The sequence below is a fragment of the Monodon monoceros genome, unplaced genomic scaffold, assembly GCF_005190385.1.
Source record: "Monodon monoceros isolate NGI ecotype Baffin Bay Population unplaced genomic scaffold, NGI_Narwhal_1 Super_Scaffold_18, whole genome shotgun sequence".
NCBI lineage: Eukaryota > Metazoa > Chordata > Mammalia > Artiodactyla > Monodontidae > Monodon > Monodon monoceros.
Genome location: NW_021703774.1, coordinates 107,869,732 through 107,886,367, shown reverse-complemented (window position 1 = coordinate 107,886,367; position 16,636 = coordinate 107,869,732). Strand labels below are relative to the sequence as shown.

Sequence of the window (16,636 nt, the reverse complement as noted above, 5' to 3'; positions counted from 1 at the left end):
TGGTACAAAGACGTCCTACTTTATTGAAAAAAATAACATATGTAAATAAAAATATATCTAGCATAATGCTTTATAACTAATGTTCATTTTTCTTCCTTTTCCCCTGATGTAACAAATAGCACCTCATTTGCAAACAAGATACCATTTCACTTTTTAAAAAATATGTAACAAATGCAACGCATAATATTTGGGGATTTTGGTTATAACTATGTTATGACTACAAAATACAAATTGCCATTATTGATTTGTTAACTAAGAAAGTCTTTTTTATTATTGTTTTTTGTTTGTTTTGTTTCTAGACAGCACTTTTAGACAGGCCTAAAGTAAAGCTAAAAAGTGAAAAATGCCAAATGTATGGCTGTGGTTTTTATCCTACAATTGGCCACTAGATGGTGCCTTCTCCTCTGGATTAAAACAAAAAAACAAAAAAAACAGGGAAACCAGAAAACAACGTTCTATTCTGAGGAATTATCTAAGAAGGACAATTTGAGAAGAATGCTTGAATGAAGAAATAGAACTCTGAGTGAAGAAATGCTCTTTCACCAAAAATATTCGAATAACTTGGACCTTCTTTCTAAATTAGGAGTAAGTCATTGACTTTAATGTGAATTTTAGGACTCTGACATTTTAGAACGTTCCACTGGGTGGTGCAAATGCTTGTGTAACAAGAAAACACACACAACATAAGCCATTTCAAAATCTGACTAACACCATGCAAGGTGTCACATTCAAATATTCTTGACACTTTAGGCCCATGGCCCCACTTTTTTCCTTATTATCTCATTCCATATTAGATCTTTCTAAATCGTTACAGAAGCAGGCTTAACTTGATGTGTCTTTAATCATTAAGAACAATAATTATTTAACACTAATTATTTTCACTTGATGAAGCATCATTAAAATAGGACTATACACTAAAGATATTTTGCATTGCTGATTATAAATGTGATTTCATTGCTCGTGAATCATAACAATTAAAATAACCCCTGTATCTTCTAAAGCTTGTGGAGGTTGAAAAGAACATCAATTAAGTTTACTATGTCATTGAGGATAATGCCATCAAGCAATAAATTTTAATATTTTAAGAAGATGAATAAAAAGTTATGAGCTCCTTGGTATTTTATATACATCAAATACTCACATCTTCTATCAGAAGTAATGATTCTGCATCTGATTTTCCTGGAAACCGGATCTTCATGTCCTTGAGAACAAATAAGGTCTGACTTGTTAGATCGTCTTCTTGTTCTTTTGGTCTCAGTTGCCGCAAAGACTCACTCTTAAATTTGAAAGAATACAGATATTTGGAGGGGGTCTTATTTCATTGTGCCACTATAATCTGAAAGATATTTCTAGGTAAAAATGATGCACTTTTAATTGATAAAATAACAATAAAAAAGGAAGAAAATAATGTTTTTACATTTATTCTTAGCATTAAAATCTTAGGATTAAAAGGGTATGATTTCCCAAGAGTGTCTTTCACACTTCCACACAGTTGTATTTTATGTAGCTCAAAATACTGAAACAAAAATACAAGTGTTTAAAAAAGACTTCCTGGTCAGTTTCATTTTCTACATATACCTTAGGCAATTCTTGATTAGAAAAAAAAGCATTCATTGTTACCCAGTGAAATTCATTCACTTATATTCTTCAGACTCTTCCCTTTGGAAGCAACTTCCACATTAAATAAACAAATTAAATAAGTCCCTGGTCTATGTGAAGGTACATGGAGATATCTATTTGAGCATTTATAAAACTAATACTATATGTTAACAACATACAGGAAACATTATAAACAATGCCGTACTTCAGTGCTCTAAGGCTAATTTACCAATAGTTTATTTTTTTAAACTATTAATCAATAGTCCCATTAAGGAAAATTTTCCATACAACAAATTTCCCCAAATTTACAGATACACTGTACAGTACACTGGAAAATCACATATTTACTCAGATGATTTTCAACAAAATTATCCTACTCCATCAGCAAATGGAAAATAAAATACTACTCTCAGTGTTCATCCTCAAGTTCTGTGATACAGTGAAGTCTGCCTTTTAAGAGTCCATACTCAGTTATAGGTGAAGAAATATGAATAAACCCAAATTCCAGGAGGCCATGAGTTGAATTATAGAAAGGATCTGAAGTTCAATCTGTCCTCCTTCCAGCTAATCTCTTTGCCACTTAAATCCTAAATACAGCGCTAATCTCAGGGGAGCAAAACAGAAGACTTACCATCGGAGAGTCGGTAGAGCTGGAATCATTTCTTTGAGGCGGATGCCCCATGTAGGAGGAAGCACGGTTTAAAGAATGTGACCGAGACCCTGAAGCTGACCGGGATGATGATATCACTTGTTGAGCAGAAAAGGGGTGGTTGTCTGCACTGGATGGTGATTGAGAAGAGATGGACCGAGGGCAACTGACTGAACGCCTTATGGAGCCTATGGATGATGGAGAGGAGGGATTGCACAGTAGCAGAGTTAGTAGAAGTTTTCCACTGTATTGGATCTATACAAAGTAATAATTAGCAGGGTGGCAGTAAATGTCAAAGCATAGGCATCATCATGAGAATATGAGTTTGGAGTTAATTATTCAATTTAAGCAGTGAACTTGGTGCAGAACCCCTGTCATGTATAAAGAATGGCTATCATGAGAATAATACTTATACAGTACTTTAATGTTCTATTCTCAAAACATGGCATAAAAGAAACAAAAGAAAGGAACGCTAACATGTATGGAGCTCCTTCTATAAACCAGGCATCATGCTAGGTGCTTCACTTTTATTTTTGTTCTCACAGAAACCCTCTGAAGTACAAATCTCCATCACCTGGAGACTCAGAGAAAGAAATTTCTCAAGGTCACATGACAAGAAAGTTACCAAGTTCAGATTTAAATCCTGACTTAATGGCAGCAGCCTCCCTCTTTCTATAATGTCATGATGCCACCTACTATCTTCGGACTAGACTGGTTGCTTATTAGAATCTGTGTAGAGGTTAGAAATAGAGTATTTTACAGCAGGATTCATAGGGGGAAATGGATAGGAGTCTATATAATGGCCAGGATAAGTGGATGTTATAAAATTTATGGCCCATGAGAATAAAATAATGATAATAAAACAGAAGAAAAACAAAGATTATCCTAATGAAGTTTAAATATGTAACTGGTTATTATAAGAGTAGTACTAGACAGATAAGTCTTCTTATTCACAGGACAGAAGAATTTTAAAAATTAGATTTACATTCCTATAGTAAAAGATTTAAGTGAAGAAAAATGTCTGGATCAAAAGGGTTGTTATCAGAACAACTAGGGAAAACCACAGAACATCTTCCTCAGGGCATATTGAGAACATTTGAAAAAGAGAACCAACTATTCCAGGTAAATTTTAATTCCTGACACAGAGAAATAGAATATCACTCAATATTATCAACATTTATATCTTTTTTAATACATATATTCTATATACGCTCTGTTGTATATTCTCTCTCTGCTTGGGAAATATATCAATCACTCTTCATTAATTAAATAATTTAATAAAACTCACATGAAGGCAGGATGAATACCCAAATATTTCTCTTCATTAGCTGTTGAAAAAAATTTAAACCTTTATAAAGGCAATGGACATGAACCTTATGTTTAGGGAAGTATTTCTAAAGAATATTTTGAATTGATGATAAGTCTAATAGTCCTCTTTTGGTTCTGGAGAGGACCAAAAAAGTATACTCATTCAAGCTATAAAAGATGTTAAAAAAAAAAAACAAACCTTCCATTTGTTCCAACCTCCTTCTGAACCTGAAAGTCACACTATTTTTTTAAAGAACGGTGCTTCTAAAAAGGGCTGTGTGGGGTACATAACACTGGTCAATCTTCTACTAAGAAATACCCATAAGCATGTACTAATACCTACACCTTGGCCCTGCTCTCTTCAAGGGCTTACAATGATGGGTTTGGACATATATAATCTGATCATAGCTGCAGAAAGAAATATCCTTTCTCTTGAGTCACCAGAGATTTCCATTTTTTCCTCTGCATACACTAGAATTCAGACAGAATAACTAAATAGCTAGACATGCCAATGATACTTAGATAGATTAACAATAAATGGTTGAAACTTGCATACACAAATTATCTGAGAAAAAATACGTCATATAGTTTTGTGTAGGACTACCATATATCAAATCTAAATATATCCTTTGGTACTGTAACAATTTTAAATTGCCTAAATTAACTATCTACAACAGAAAGCATTGTACATAATCTGGATTTTTGTCCTCGGTTATCAACATCCCTTTGTAGAGAAAACTCAAGGAGTGTTTGTGGCTAAGATATTCCTTAGTGTAAGATTAAAGAGGAAATCTAAAACAAATTGAAACCCTTGCTGCAATTCTTAATGACTATAAAAACAAATAACCAATAAGGAAAAAGATATTAATTGAAATAGACTAGCTTTAAAGTGTGAATTTATGCTTAAAAACATTTCTAGTACACTCTTTGTCTGATCTCAATTTATTAACCTATTGGTCTGAGAAGAAAGAAGAATCTCAGAGCTATAGGAGCCCTAGCAATTTTTTCTCACCACTACCCTTATCCTCTGTCAGTTCCTGCTGTTAAGGATACACACATTAGCCAATAGAAAAGGGGCTCCAAAACTGACAAAATCTGGGCAGAACAATGTCAGCTTCCAAAAGAGAAACAGAGTCATATTTACACAGAGATGCACTGAAAGTACGTAAGGAGTCTTTAAGAAAAAGGGAAATAATAGATAAAATAGCTTACAAACTCTGGAACAGGTGCTCAATAAACATATATTAAAGGAGTAAATAAACAAATGAAATGGAACATAATACATTATTTCCCCTCCAAACACATAAGCCCTCAGAGACAGGAACTTTAGCACGTATCTTTATGGAATAATTTGGAAGTAAAAGAAACACCATTAAAAATCTTCAACTATTAGGTCTGCATTCCTTATGCATTTTCTTATAAGTCTGGAAGGCCAGGTTTAAAACATACATATTATCAGGTAACTATTAAACCGTTGCTGGAGACAGAGCAACAAAGGCTCAGAAATGTGTTTATTGCGTGATTGGACCGGTCCCTTTGTGGAGCCCTAGGATGAGGGAGGACAAGGCAAAGAGCGAGATGAGAAACAGAGGTTAAGAAAAGTCCTGCTTTGGACGCAGCATCAGGAAGGGGTATCCGACTGAGCCTGGGCAACAGCAGTACCACACTGGACATCTGGGGATGAAAGACGAATAACAGACACAATAGTGGACATTTGGGATCGAAGAAGGAATGAAAGACAGGAGAATGCAAGAGAGAGAAAATGGGAAAAGGAATAAAAGAGGAAAGAGGAAAAAGGCAGCAGGAAAGGAAGGAGACAGAGAAGCTGGTTGGTTCCTCTCCTGAATACTTCCTTCCTATACACCGAAGCCCTGACTGAAGTGCTTACCTGTGACGAAAATGGGAGGGAACAAAACTTCTAACTATTTCACAATTGTGTGGCTCACAGATACATTCAAGTCAAATGCCTAGGGAGATACACACGTTTTTAAAAACAGGCGAGAATATGAAACAAAATGAGTGCCAGAGTGGGGAATGCAATGAGAGAATATTTGGGCTTAAAAGAGAATGCAGTCATCAGATCAACCATGAGGCACATTTTATACAATTCATGCAGAAATCTAGGACTTAACAAAAACTTTGAAATATAGAAGAATGGACTGTAGAGATCCTTAAGTCAACTCGTTTGTTTTCTATTTGCAGACCCCGAAAAGGGTTGTGGGACCCAGACCTAATCAAGTTCTGGTTGGAGAAGGAAGTGGGATAGAATCCAGGTCTCCTCACACACAAGGGTTCATTTGGCCCAAGGTCTTTTTATTGAGTTCAGTAATTTCAGTTCCATAATTTGTCACATAACAACTAAATTAGAAGAAATTAACTTACTGGATGGTTGGATTAATCTGTAGTGGTTGGACTGTTTAAGATTATATGTAACTTGCTTTTCTCTTTTCTTATTTTGGTACTCTTCTTTTTCATTTTCTTCTGATTCTGAAGAGCTGCTGCTACTACCATAGCTGCTGTCACTGCTGTAGTACTTCTGTCTTTTTGTTATCTCGGTACTCTCGGGCATGGAAGACAGAGGCTAAAATGGAAGGAAATGTGATATTTTGTTAGAATTCAGAAAGGCTCATTCACATGATTACTCACTATTTTTAATTTCTCACTTATGATTAGTGCTTTTCACTTTAGTCTGAAAAATCCCCCCAAAGTACTACTGCTCTAATGCTATCCACTAATTGTTCTGTTTCTGTGAAATATTCTTTCTTAAATAATATAGTTCAGTCATGATGAGGAAAATGCTGTTTATGCACGATTCAAATAAAGGACCAAAATATCCACAAAGAATAACAAAATAAAGAAAAAACATTTGAGATAAAAACATAAAAATCAGACATAGCTTTTCTTCATTCCATGCAGAATGATTACTCATTACTCATCAAGACTCAGAGGTATACCTCTGTTGTATCCCTAATGTTCAAAATCACTCAACAAATGTGTATTTGTGTGTGTGTGTGCACTTGTGAGAGAGAGAGAGAGAGAGAGAGAGAGGAGAGAAGAAGGGGAAGGAGGGGCAAGAGAGGCAAAAGTAAAATAAAATAAGGAAGCAGAAGCCAGATAAACCACTATAAGTAAAATAATCCACTATCAATAAAGTAGGCCTCATCTTAAAACAGAGCCTATGAGCCTACGATACACTCAGATAATATGCAACAAGAAGCAAGGCATTCCTCACATGTCTAATTTCTCTTTGGACATTTTTAGAAATAAAAATTTTTAGTTAATTATCCACTTTCCAAATTGGCCATGCACAAACTCACAGCTTTTCTTGGAGGATTTCTACCTCTGTTACATAGGATCTGGCCATAATGGAGCAACATTACTTTTCATTGCCCACACTACATTTTTAAAAAGGGATATAATGTAAAAATCAGTATGGCATAAATTTTTTAGAGGATAAGTGCCATGTAGAAGGGTAAATCTGTAAAGATTTTAAACACCAGGCTATCATGTTCCAATAATATCTCCATCAGAATCACTTGTCTTTGAATCTCCCAATCAATGTGTTTCCAATGATGCCAGCTGAAGGAATAAAAGATAAGGAAAGTGGGACATCTTCACTTCAGAAAGAATGTGCACAACCAAGAGCACGACAGTTTTGTAACTTAGTCATTTTAAGAGACAATTACACATGCCACATGCCTCTTATTTCCTGGGGAAGGTTCCTGCAGTTGTATACTAGTTTCTTGTTCTCTGTTAAATCAAACAAAAATGCTTTGATGTTAGCATATACCATAATGAAATCCTGGGTTACCCTGAGATTTCACTGAAATAAGGTATATCCTCTCATGTAACAGTGTAGGATGAAAGATAAAGAAAGAAATAGCATTTCACGAAGTGCCTGGAATACACAGTAAGCCAAAGCATGATGTTCTTAAAGTTACTGTCTTAGCAGAGGATGAAAAATAACCAAAGCAGGGAAGTAGTTTAATACACTAAGGTACCAACTTGTGTTTAAAAATATGTTCTCCTTTTGATAGTCTTAATATTTACTGAGCACTAACAATGTTCAAAGAGATATGCATAAAAACATTTACCAGTAACACAATCATCAAACATTTTGATAGTCTTAGGGAATATGAATTCTAGAGGAAGGATGTTTCTTCAGAAGTCTAGCGTACCCAGAAGAAACAGTGGCACAATCAGGCTTGCTAGTAGTGCCTTCCTTCAAGTAGGCAAACAGCTTTAAAGTTTCTTAAGGAGCTTGACTACATAATGAGTTACTCGATCCTATAAAGAATCACAAAGGGAAACGGATAGTTGAACCTTTGTGTCATATATGCATTTGGGATTTGTTAACCAATACACTGTTAAAGCAATAAGTAATAAGAAGTCACAGCAACATAAACTCCAAACAGTGCCGTAACTACAAATTGGAATTTGTAAACCCGCGTTGAGTTCTGACACAAACCATACCATTTATTTTTATGTCCAATTGTATTATGAACTGGCTCATATATTAAAATATATATAAATGGCATAAAGAATAATAAATACTAAGTACCTAGCACTTGGCTGAAGAACAATGCTAATACTTTATGTGATATTATTTACATAGCTAATTAATACTTCTTAGATTCTCAAATAAGTGAAAAGTTATTTCTCCCAAATTCAATTTAACCTTGATAACCTTCAATTATTCTACCAGTAAAGACACTGGAAATCAGTGTTTGACATGTGATAACAACCCTCTAAAAAGGAAAGGCTGCTTTGAAGTTTGGCTCACTCCAGACCCTCAGTATACCTAAGGTTAGAAGTTATAAAAATAATTTTACTTTTTTTACTTTTTACTTTTTTACTGATTATGCAGTTTTCAACACTTCAAAATATTTCTGGTGTTAATAACTATAGGAACTAACCAATTCATTTCATTTCAACGAATACATTGTTAGTTCCTACTATTTGCCTGGAATAAGAGGGGTTGAAAAATACACAGTGTGAATTCTGCCCTCTAGGAGGTTATATTTTTATTTGGATGATAAGCCTTATTTGATGAAGCAAAGGAAAATATAAGACAGTAGAAGACTGACTTAGAGCCTTTGCATTTGCCAATCTTCCATGAATATTGTGCCCCCAGGTTGCCTCATATCTGGTTTGACAAACTGCTAAATAATTAATATACAAAGTTTAGAGACTTTCCGATGTTTTCCAAAATGAAGCAATAATTCACGAAGGTATTCACTTTTACAGATACTCTAAAAAATATTTGTTCCAAAGGAATTATCAACATCTTCTACAGTTCTTTGATATAGAATACATAATTCAGAAGAACAGTGCCTGACATTCAAGGTCTCTGGTCTTCATCAGATATGTATCTTTTACCAGGTTCATCTTGCACCAATTTACTCTCCAAGAATCTTCCACCTGAGTCATACCAAATTCCTTGTCATTTCTCCAACATCCTAAGCAGCATCATACCTCCATGTCTTTGCCTTTAATGTTCAATTCAAATGGCACTGCCTTTATGAAGCCATCCATAATCTACCAATCCCTTTCTTCTCTATGTTGCTGTAGCACTTCCCACTCCCTTAATTACAGTACTTGCCACAATATACCCTGGTTTTTGGTTCACCTATCTGCCCTTCCACTAGTCAGTGAGGTCCTTGTGGACACATTCAACAAATTTAACTAATGGTTTTGAGAACCTACTAAGTGCCAGATGCTGTGCTAGGTGCTAGAGATGTAGAGATGGAATACACCTCCTATCCTCAAGGAACTTACAAGCTCATACTAAGGCAAGCATGCAAACAATTATTTGTCACATCTGCTCTATAAAAGTGTCACTTGTGGTACAGCAATAGAAGGAGGGGACAGAAGATCTAAGTCCAGCTAGGAGAATGAGGGAAGATTTCACAAAAGCAGCGGGATTAGGAGGGGGGTCTCTAATCAATCAAGCAATTAATCAATTATTCTTTTAATAGGCAAGCATTCCAGGCGTATAGAAAAAGCATGACAGAGCATGATGTATGTAAGGATATAGTAATAGTTCAGTATTGCTGAAATGTAAAGTGAAAAAAAGCAGAATGAAAAAACTTTCCAAGACTTTACAAATTCAACTCTTTCCTACTCTACTAGCAAGGACTTTGACATATAACAAAAGAACATGTGGATGTCATCACCACAGAGCAGATGAAGGTAAAGCAAACACCTATTTTTGCCAGCATGACAGCTTTCTATGTCTTCCTAGAAACTGTAACTATTTTTCCTTACAAAATTTCAATATTGCCGTGCCAGCAAAAGATGGGGCTCCCCATTAGGATCTCTGGAGTCATGATTTGCCTGATCTATAATGCTACACGTCTCTGATAATTATATGTTTGGAGATAGGAAAACATAATACTGAGTATAGAATGAGGGTACCAGTTCTAGGTCCTGCTTGGCCCTGACTCACAGGGCTTTCACTAGATGAGGGAAAGAGTCAGAAAATGAGGAAAACTATCAAAACAAAACAAAGCTTCTCCTGAGTATAAGAAAGCATGATCTTCCCAATTCTATGTTCACTGGAAACACAGTCCACAGAGTTCCTTGAAAGTAGCATCAGTCATTCTTACAGTGAGAAATACAAAGGGAAAATCAACTGTCCTTAGTAGAGTCTACTCTGATATTAAGGAAGATAAAGGTACTGCACCTTTGGTCCTCGAGACTTGGCAGTTTTGCCCATCAACTTTTCGTCATCAATTTCACATTGTTCCAGAAGATCCAAAATATCTTCCTCCTTAAAAAATATTTAATTAAAATCGTTATGACTAATGGACTCCAGAATTAATTAAAAGATTATTAATCTTGCGTACAACAAGGATTCCGAAAAGTATTTAACAAAGATTGCTCAGATCAAATGAGAAATAAAGGGTCATGGAAAACCCTCTTAAAGCAACTTTCACTAAAACCTGGCAATAAAAATAATACTTAGCTGAAATCTATTATGTATTGATTATCATAAACAAATATATCCTTATGTTCTAGTATACTATTAAAATCTTAGAATACAATACTTCAATAAATTAGCCTATTGGACACTTTAAAATTTCTAAAAGTTCACTCTAATTTTTCCAGACCGCAATTTCATCAATCATTGCTGTATCAATTAGTGCAAAATAATATTACGACTGCAGACAGAACACTGATGATTGGCCTAATAGTTTCATTTAGAACAATATAATGTTAGTATTTAGGTAATAGGCACAATTTAATGAAACTTTTAAATTTTTAACTATTGCACACGAGTATCTTTAGAACTTTATGAAAGGTTTTCACTCTATAGGCCTAACACCTTTTCTCATGCTCTTCTAGAGTCACTTTGAAGTCAAAGGGTAAAGTTATAAAAACATACACCCAAGCGGATGTTGAGCAAACCAGAGCAATAGGAGTACAACAGCTTTACTAAACGAGGTAGAGTTAACTGCTTTCATTGAGTTATTTATTCAACCTATACAAATGTCACAACTTCATTTATATATTTATGATTTATATCTGTACTTCTTTTTTTAAAAAAAGGGTTTTAGAGAAACTAGAAATCTCACTGTGCAATGGAAATCTGTAAAATAGGTTACTCTTCATCGCCATCTAAGATTTAGCTATTAAAATATCAAAAGACTCTTAATATAAAGTTTGATTAAACAATAATCCTACAAAGGATTCCAAAGACAGCAGCACAAGACAGTTGAAAAGTAAGGAGTTCTGCTTCTGTTCAGAAGAAAGAAGGTCATATAGACAGCATTTTCATCATAAGAGCTAAAAAAAGATGATAAACTAAATAATCATATATTTTAAGACATTAGAAAGCTGTGGATAAAAGTAGTGTAAAAGGAATTATATCAGAGAGGGAAAAGTTCTCCCTAGGTGAGCAGAGATAAGTGGCCACTTTCTACTTTACGTTCATTTGTCAGGTCTGGACACAGATGAGCAGAGATTAGGTCTATAACAGAGAGATTCTGTGGGGGTAAAGAGAATCCAGTGGAGTTTTCAAAGGTCACGTGGGCTACTGAGACATCTAGAAGAGCCCCACAGAGCTGGTTCTCTTCGCCTGCTGGGTCTTTCCAATAGCAATTTTAGTTGAGTATGTAGTAGAATAGGGGGATAGAGGCATGGATGGCAAACCAGAACTAGAGAGAAGCTCACGCACTGCAACAAAGAGCCCGCGCTGCAACGAAAGATCCTGCATGCCTCAATGAAGACCCACGTGCTGCAACTAAGACCCACCACAGCCAAAAAACTTAAATAAATAAATATAAATAAATAAATTAAATAAATTAAATAAATAAATAAAACTCTATAACCATCGCCTGTAGTGTACACATTATTTTCAAGTAGACTTGGACATTCACTAATATAAGTACCATATTGAGTTAAAGCAAGTCTCAATTTATTTTACAAGACTGAAATCAGAATATGTTTTCTAACACCAATGAACTAAACTAGAAACTTTACCAAAAATAAAACTAGAACATTTTAAATGTATGGAAATTAAGCAACAAACTTCTAAGTAACCAAAATAAAAATATAATTTGAAATACAGTTAGTAAAAATACAATATATAAAAATGCTAGATATAAGGGTAATATACAAAAATAATCGGGTGTTCACATCCTGGCAACAAGTTAAAAATAAAAAAAATGTACAAACAATATTGTCAGCAACAGCAGCAAAAACATCAAATACTTAAAAATAAGTTTAATGAAAGATATGCAAGAACTATAAGCTGAAAACTACCAATATAGCAGAGTTATTAAAGATCCAAGTAGATGAAGAGATATGCCATATTAATGGATCGGAAGACTCAGTATTGTTAATTCCCCAGAAATTGTTTTGTAGAGTCCTCAGTCCAAATTAAAATCCCAGCAGCCTTTTTTTGTAATTAAAAAATTAATCAAAATTTAGAATCAAACTGATTCTAAAATGTGTATGAAAGCATAAAAGGACCTAGAAAAGCCAAAAGAGTTTTAAAAAGAATAAATTTGAGGACTCACACTACCTAGTTTTGACACTCATTATAAAACAACACTAATAAAGACTGTGTGAGTGTTATATAAGAAGAGGCTCCCAGATCAATGGAAGGGGGCAGGCAAAGTGGTGACATTTAAACTAGATTTTGAAGAATCAAATTGAGACTTGAAGCCTATTTATTATGTGCCAAGGTACTTAAAACAGACTATTTTAATTAACCTCAATTTTATTTTCATAACCTGTCAAGTATACTTTTAATACTACTATTTTAGTGATCTGATTGATCAAATAGTTTAATGTAAGTTTACAAAATTAACATGTGGGGGAGCTGGAATTTGAATGTAGGTCTATCTGGCTCCAGAATCCTTAGGATTTCTAGGAGCAGAGTGATGGGAAGATGGAACAGAGGCTGCATCCAGAGGAGAGAGAAATGACATTATAAAACAGGTAGAGGAAAATGAAAAGGTCTCTCACTGTCTGGATCAGGAAAAACAAAAAGACCACAGAACATAATTCTAATGGTGGAAATACTTGCATATGTCAAAAGAGGGAAATTTAAAGGAAAAGAGCATTGGGGTATACAATATTCCTTCTGCTTCTGTCCCTTAGGCCTAGCCAGCTTGAAAATGGCTTTATATCTTCCTGTTGCAGAATTTTAGTGAAAAGACCATAGCAAAATCTATCTATAATAAACTTTATCATGATTTTTGAATCACTCAATATAACAGGGTATCCAAGATACTGGAGATATCACTCTAGGGAGATTTCCAGTAATGTAAAATATAAACAATTTTAATAGGTCTGTGTGATGGAATGAAGAACACAAGAAAGGGTAAGTATGTGAGTAAATATGAATACTTAGAAAACTACTAAAGACCACTGACTGTTTAGACAACAAATAAAAACTTATTTGTCCAATGGAACATTAGCAAGCATGATGCTAGCAGAGGCTTGATTAGTTGCTGCACTCTGGGCTTGTCCTCTTGAAATGCTCCATTTTGGAACCCTGAGCTATCATATTAAGAGATCCAGTTACCCTCCTTACATGGTCATGTAGAGAGAAAAAGACACCCAGCCTTCTCCCCAGATGTTCCAGCTATCTCATCTGATGCACCAGACACAGAAGTGACGCCTTCTTGGATTTCCATCCCCAGTGGAGTTGATAAATGCAAATATATAATTCACTCCAAGCTAGCTCAGCAGAAGAACTACTCAACTAAGCCCAGCCAAGACTGTGGAATAATGAGCAAATAAATGCAACGGCTTATTATACTGCAAAAGATAACTAACAGACCTTTTAGTAAGGCAGATAGATTACTCTGTGTGTGTGTTTCAATTACTTCTCATATGCCAGGTCTATGCAGTATCAGGAAAAAATTATTGTATAATGTTAGTTACAATCTATGTAGCAATATAGTTACATAGTTAACTATATTGTTAACTATGTAACTCATAGTTATATCTCATTCTCAATGAGAACATCACAAACCACTAGGTTATTTCAATCTATTTTTTTATTCAGTTATGTATAAATAACTCTGTAATAAAACATTTATTACAATAGATTACAACATAATATCAACATTTTCTACTGCTTAACTTGTCTTGTTAAAAAAACATCTTATTTATGAAATCATTTGGTTGGTTATGAAACATTACCAACTGTTAAAATGGAAGGAAAGTGCATCTTAAAAGTAAAATGTTTTTATATGTGGAACTACAATGGGTTGTTTATAAAGACATATTGTGTGGCTTCATTCTTTTTTTTCTTTATAAACATTCATTCCTTTACCTTCATCCTTTTCAAAGGATTATTCATCTCTCGCTGGAATGAAGCTGCTCTTCCTGAAAGGAAGGTCTGAAAGGCAACAGCCAACAAATTTTCATACTTTTCAAGTAGTGTTTTATCTTCAGGAGGATAAATTCGCCTACAATAAAATCAGATAAACCAGCTTGCTTAAAAAAAGCTATCATAGCACAAGAGTTAAGGTCAACTACGTAGATAATTATTGACCATCTACTCTGTCAGTCACTTTACTAGATGCTAGAAATAAAGATGAATATAGTTACAAGAAATCCATAAATTTTCATTTGTTACCAATACAAATTGAAGTTTATCTAGAGAATTATCATTGAACAATGCAGTTCCAGAAGGCACAGTATAAAGGTTTGGTCAAGGGGAGGTGGTTGAAGAAGAATCGCAATTGGGCATATTGAGAAATACAGAACTTTACTGGAGAGAATTTAGGTGATGAGGGATAATTTGAGAAGTTTTAGACTCAGTGTGATTATTGATGTATACAAGAATGTAGGGATTAATTTTAATGATCTGTTGAGGGGTGGTGGAATTTGTCTCTCTGGTGGAGAGAATTAGGTAGACGTAGGGTGAGAGGAATGTGTTCTCATCATCACTGTTGATAGTGTTAAGGCCGGGAAGAACATCCGGAATGCGGGAAGCTCTATGACGTCAAATCCTCCTAATTCTGCTGAGTCAGTTTCAAAGCTTGGGAGGAGGGGCTGTCTTTCCAAGAACACAAAGAGCTTAGGGGGTCCCCTTTTCTCCTGTCAAAGGTGATACTGTGGAGGAGGTCCAGTTCTGTACAATCCAAACCCCTTTCTATTGTCTCATACCTGCCTCCTCCAAACATTTTCATTATTTGCCTGGTTCCTGATATATCTGAACTTAAAACAAAGTACAGGGGCTTCCCTGGTGGCGCAGTGGTTGAGCGTCCGCCTGCCGACGCAGGGGATGCGGGTTCGTGCCCCGGTCTGGGAAGATCGCACATGCCGCGGAGTGGCTGGGCCCGTGAGCCATGGCCGCTGAGCCTGCGCATCCGGAGCCTGTGCTCCGCAACGGGAGAGGCCACAATAGTGAGAGGCCCGCGTACCGCAAAAATAATAATAATAATAAATAAATAAAAATAAAACAAAGTACAGCAACCACTCTGAACTGACAGAAAGAATACTAAGAGACCTGAAACCTGACTTTTTCAAAATAGTGTATTATAATTAAATAAGGTCACATGATTACATCAGCCTGAAAAGACTTCACACAACCACCCCAGGAGCTCTCTCCAAGTCTGAACCATCTACTTGCTAACTATCTTTTCTTTCTGGAAATAAATTAAACAAAAAGCACTTTCTCAGAATGAAATAAACAGTGCTTAAAATAAGCTTAAAAGTTAAAAAATGCAGGCACTTCTGTTTTGACACTGCACTTCTTCAATCTATTAAAAAACAAAAGCACAGTTACCTGTAATTCCCCATGTGTCGATTTTCATGTTCTTCTTTCGAGATCTGCTTCCGTACCTGAGCAAGTCTCTCCTTCTAGAAATGAAGAAATTTTACAAATAAAACCTGACAAATGAATTATGCAATTCAAATTGCAGGTACATTGTTAAATTTTTCATACCAACTCTTCTTTCCGCCTCTCCAACTGATGTCTTTGCTGTTCTGAGTCTGAGGAACCCGGTAAAAGCCTTTTGATTGAATTTTGACCATAAAGTCTCCTTTGAGCCTCAGCTTTTTGTTTAGCCAAGTTTCTCCTTTTATCACTGGTCCTAAAATATAGAACACAAGACCATATTCAAGAATTCAAATAAGCTCTAACCTTATCCCTGTGAGAATCAGCAGAAGAGGGGACCCAGTGGAGATAAGAATCAGTTTTTATTAAATTTATATATTCACATATGTTATATTCACCTAGTCATTCATCAAATATGGATCTCCATACAGTAAATAGAAGTTCTGAAGGTAACAAGATAAAATGGAGACAGTATAGCAACTTACTAGCAATACAACCTTAGGTCAATTAACTGCGGGGTCTGTTTTCCCATCCATTAAATGCTAACAATATCATTTCCCTCCTAGAGTTCTTATAAAGATTAACTTGGGGTAACATTAATAGGTCCTTAATAAATGTTGTTTCCTTTCTCTTCCTTCAACCAATGCCCTTTATATTTAAGCATTCTTACTTATACTGACCACCCTTCAGCATATTTTCAATTCAGATTGAAATCTCAGCCTAACAATCATTGCTGAATTGAAAGCATTTGCATAGTCCTTCTCAGTTTTGCCCAA

At 35.1% G+C, this 16,636-nt stretch overlaps 1 protein-coding gene across 7 annotated transcripts in view; it reads right to left on the bottom strand.

Moving 5' to 3' along the window:
* TTLL7 (tubulin tyrosine ligase like 7) overlaps positions 1-16,636 on the bottom strand; it is a 157,742-nt gene that overhangs the window by 33,785 nt on the left and 107,321 nt on the right. For 6 of the 7 annotated variants that reach the window (XR_003794580.1, XR_003794582.1, XM_029230210.1 and 3 more), the window contains 7 exons: positions 15,969-16,116; positions 15,810-15,883; positions 14,349-14,484; positions 10,242-10,328; positions 5,939-6,137; positions 2,231-2,436; positions 1,142-1,276 (listed from right to left, as the gene is read on the bottom strand). Coding sequence is in view for 4 of the 7 variants with exons in the window: in XM_029230210.1 (XP_029086043.1) it covers positions 1,142-1,276; positions 2,231-2,436; positions 5,939-6,137; positions 10,242-10,328; positions 14,349-14,484; positions 15,810-15,883; positions 15,969-16,116 (985 nt within the window). In the remaining 3 variants the exon portion in view is untranslated. The remainder of the gene's footprint in view (positions 1-1,141; positions 1,277-2,230; positions 2,437-5,938; positions 6,138-10,241; positions 10,329-14,348; positions 14,485-15,809; positions 15,884-15,968; positions 16,117-16,636) is intronic. The other variant, XR_003794581.1, reaches the window with a different exon arrangement.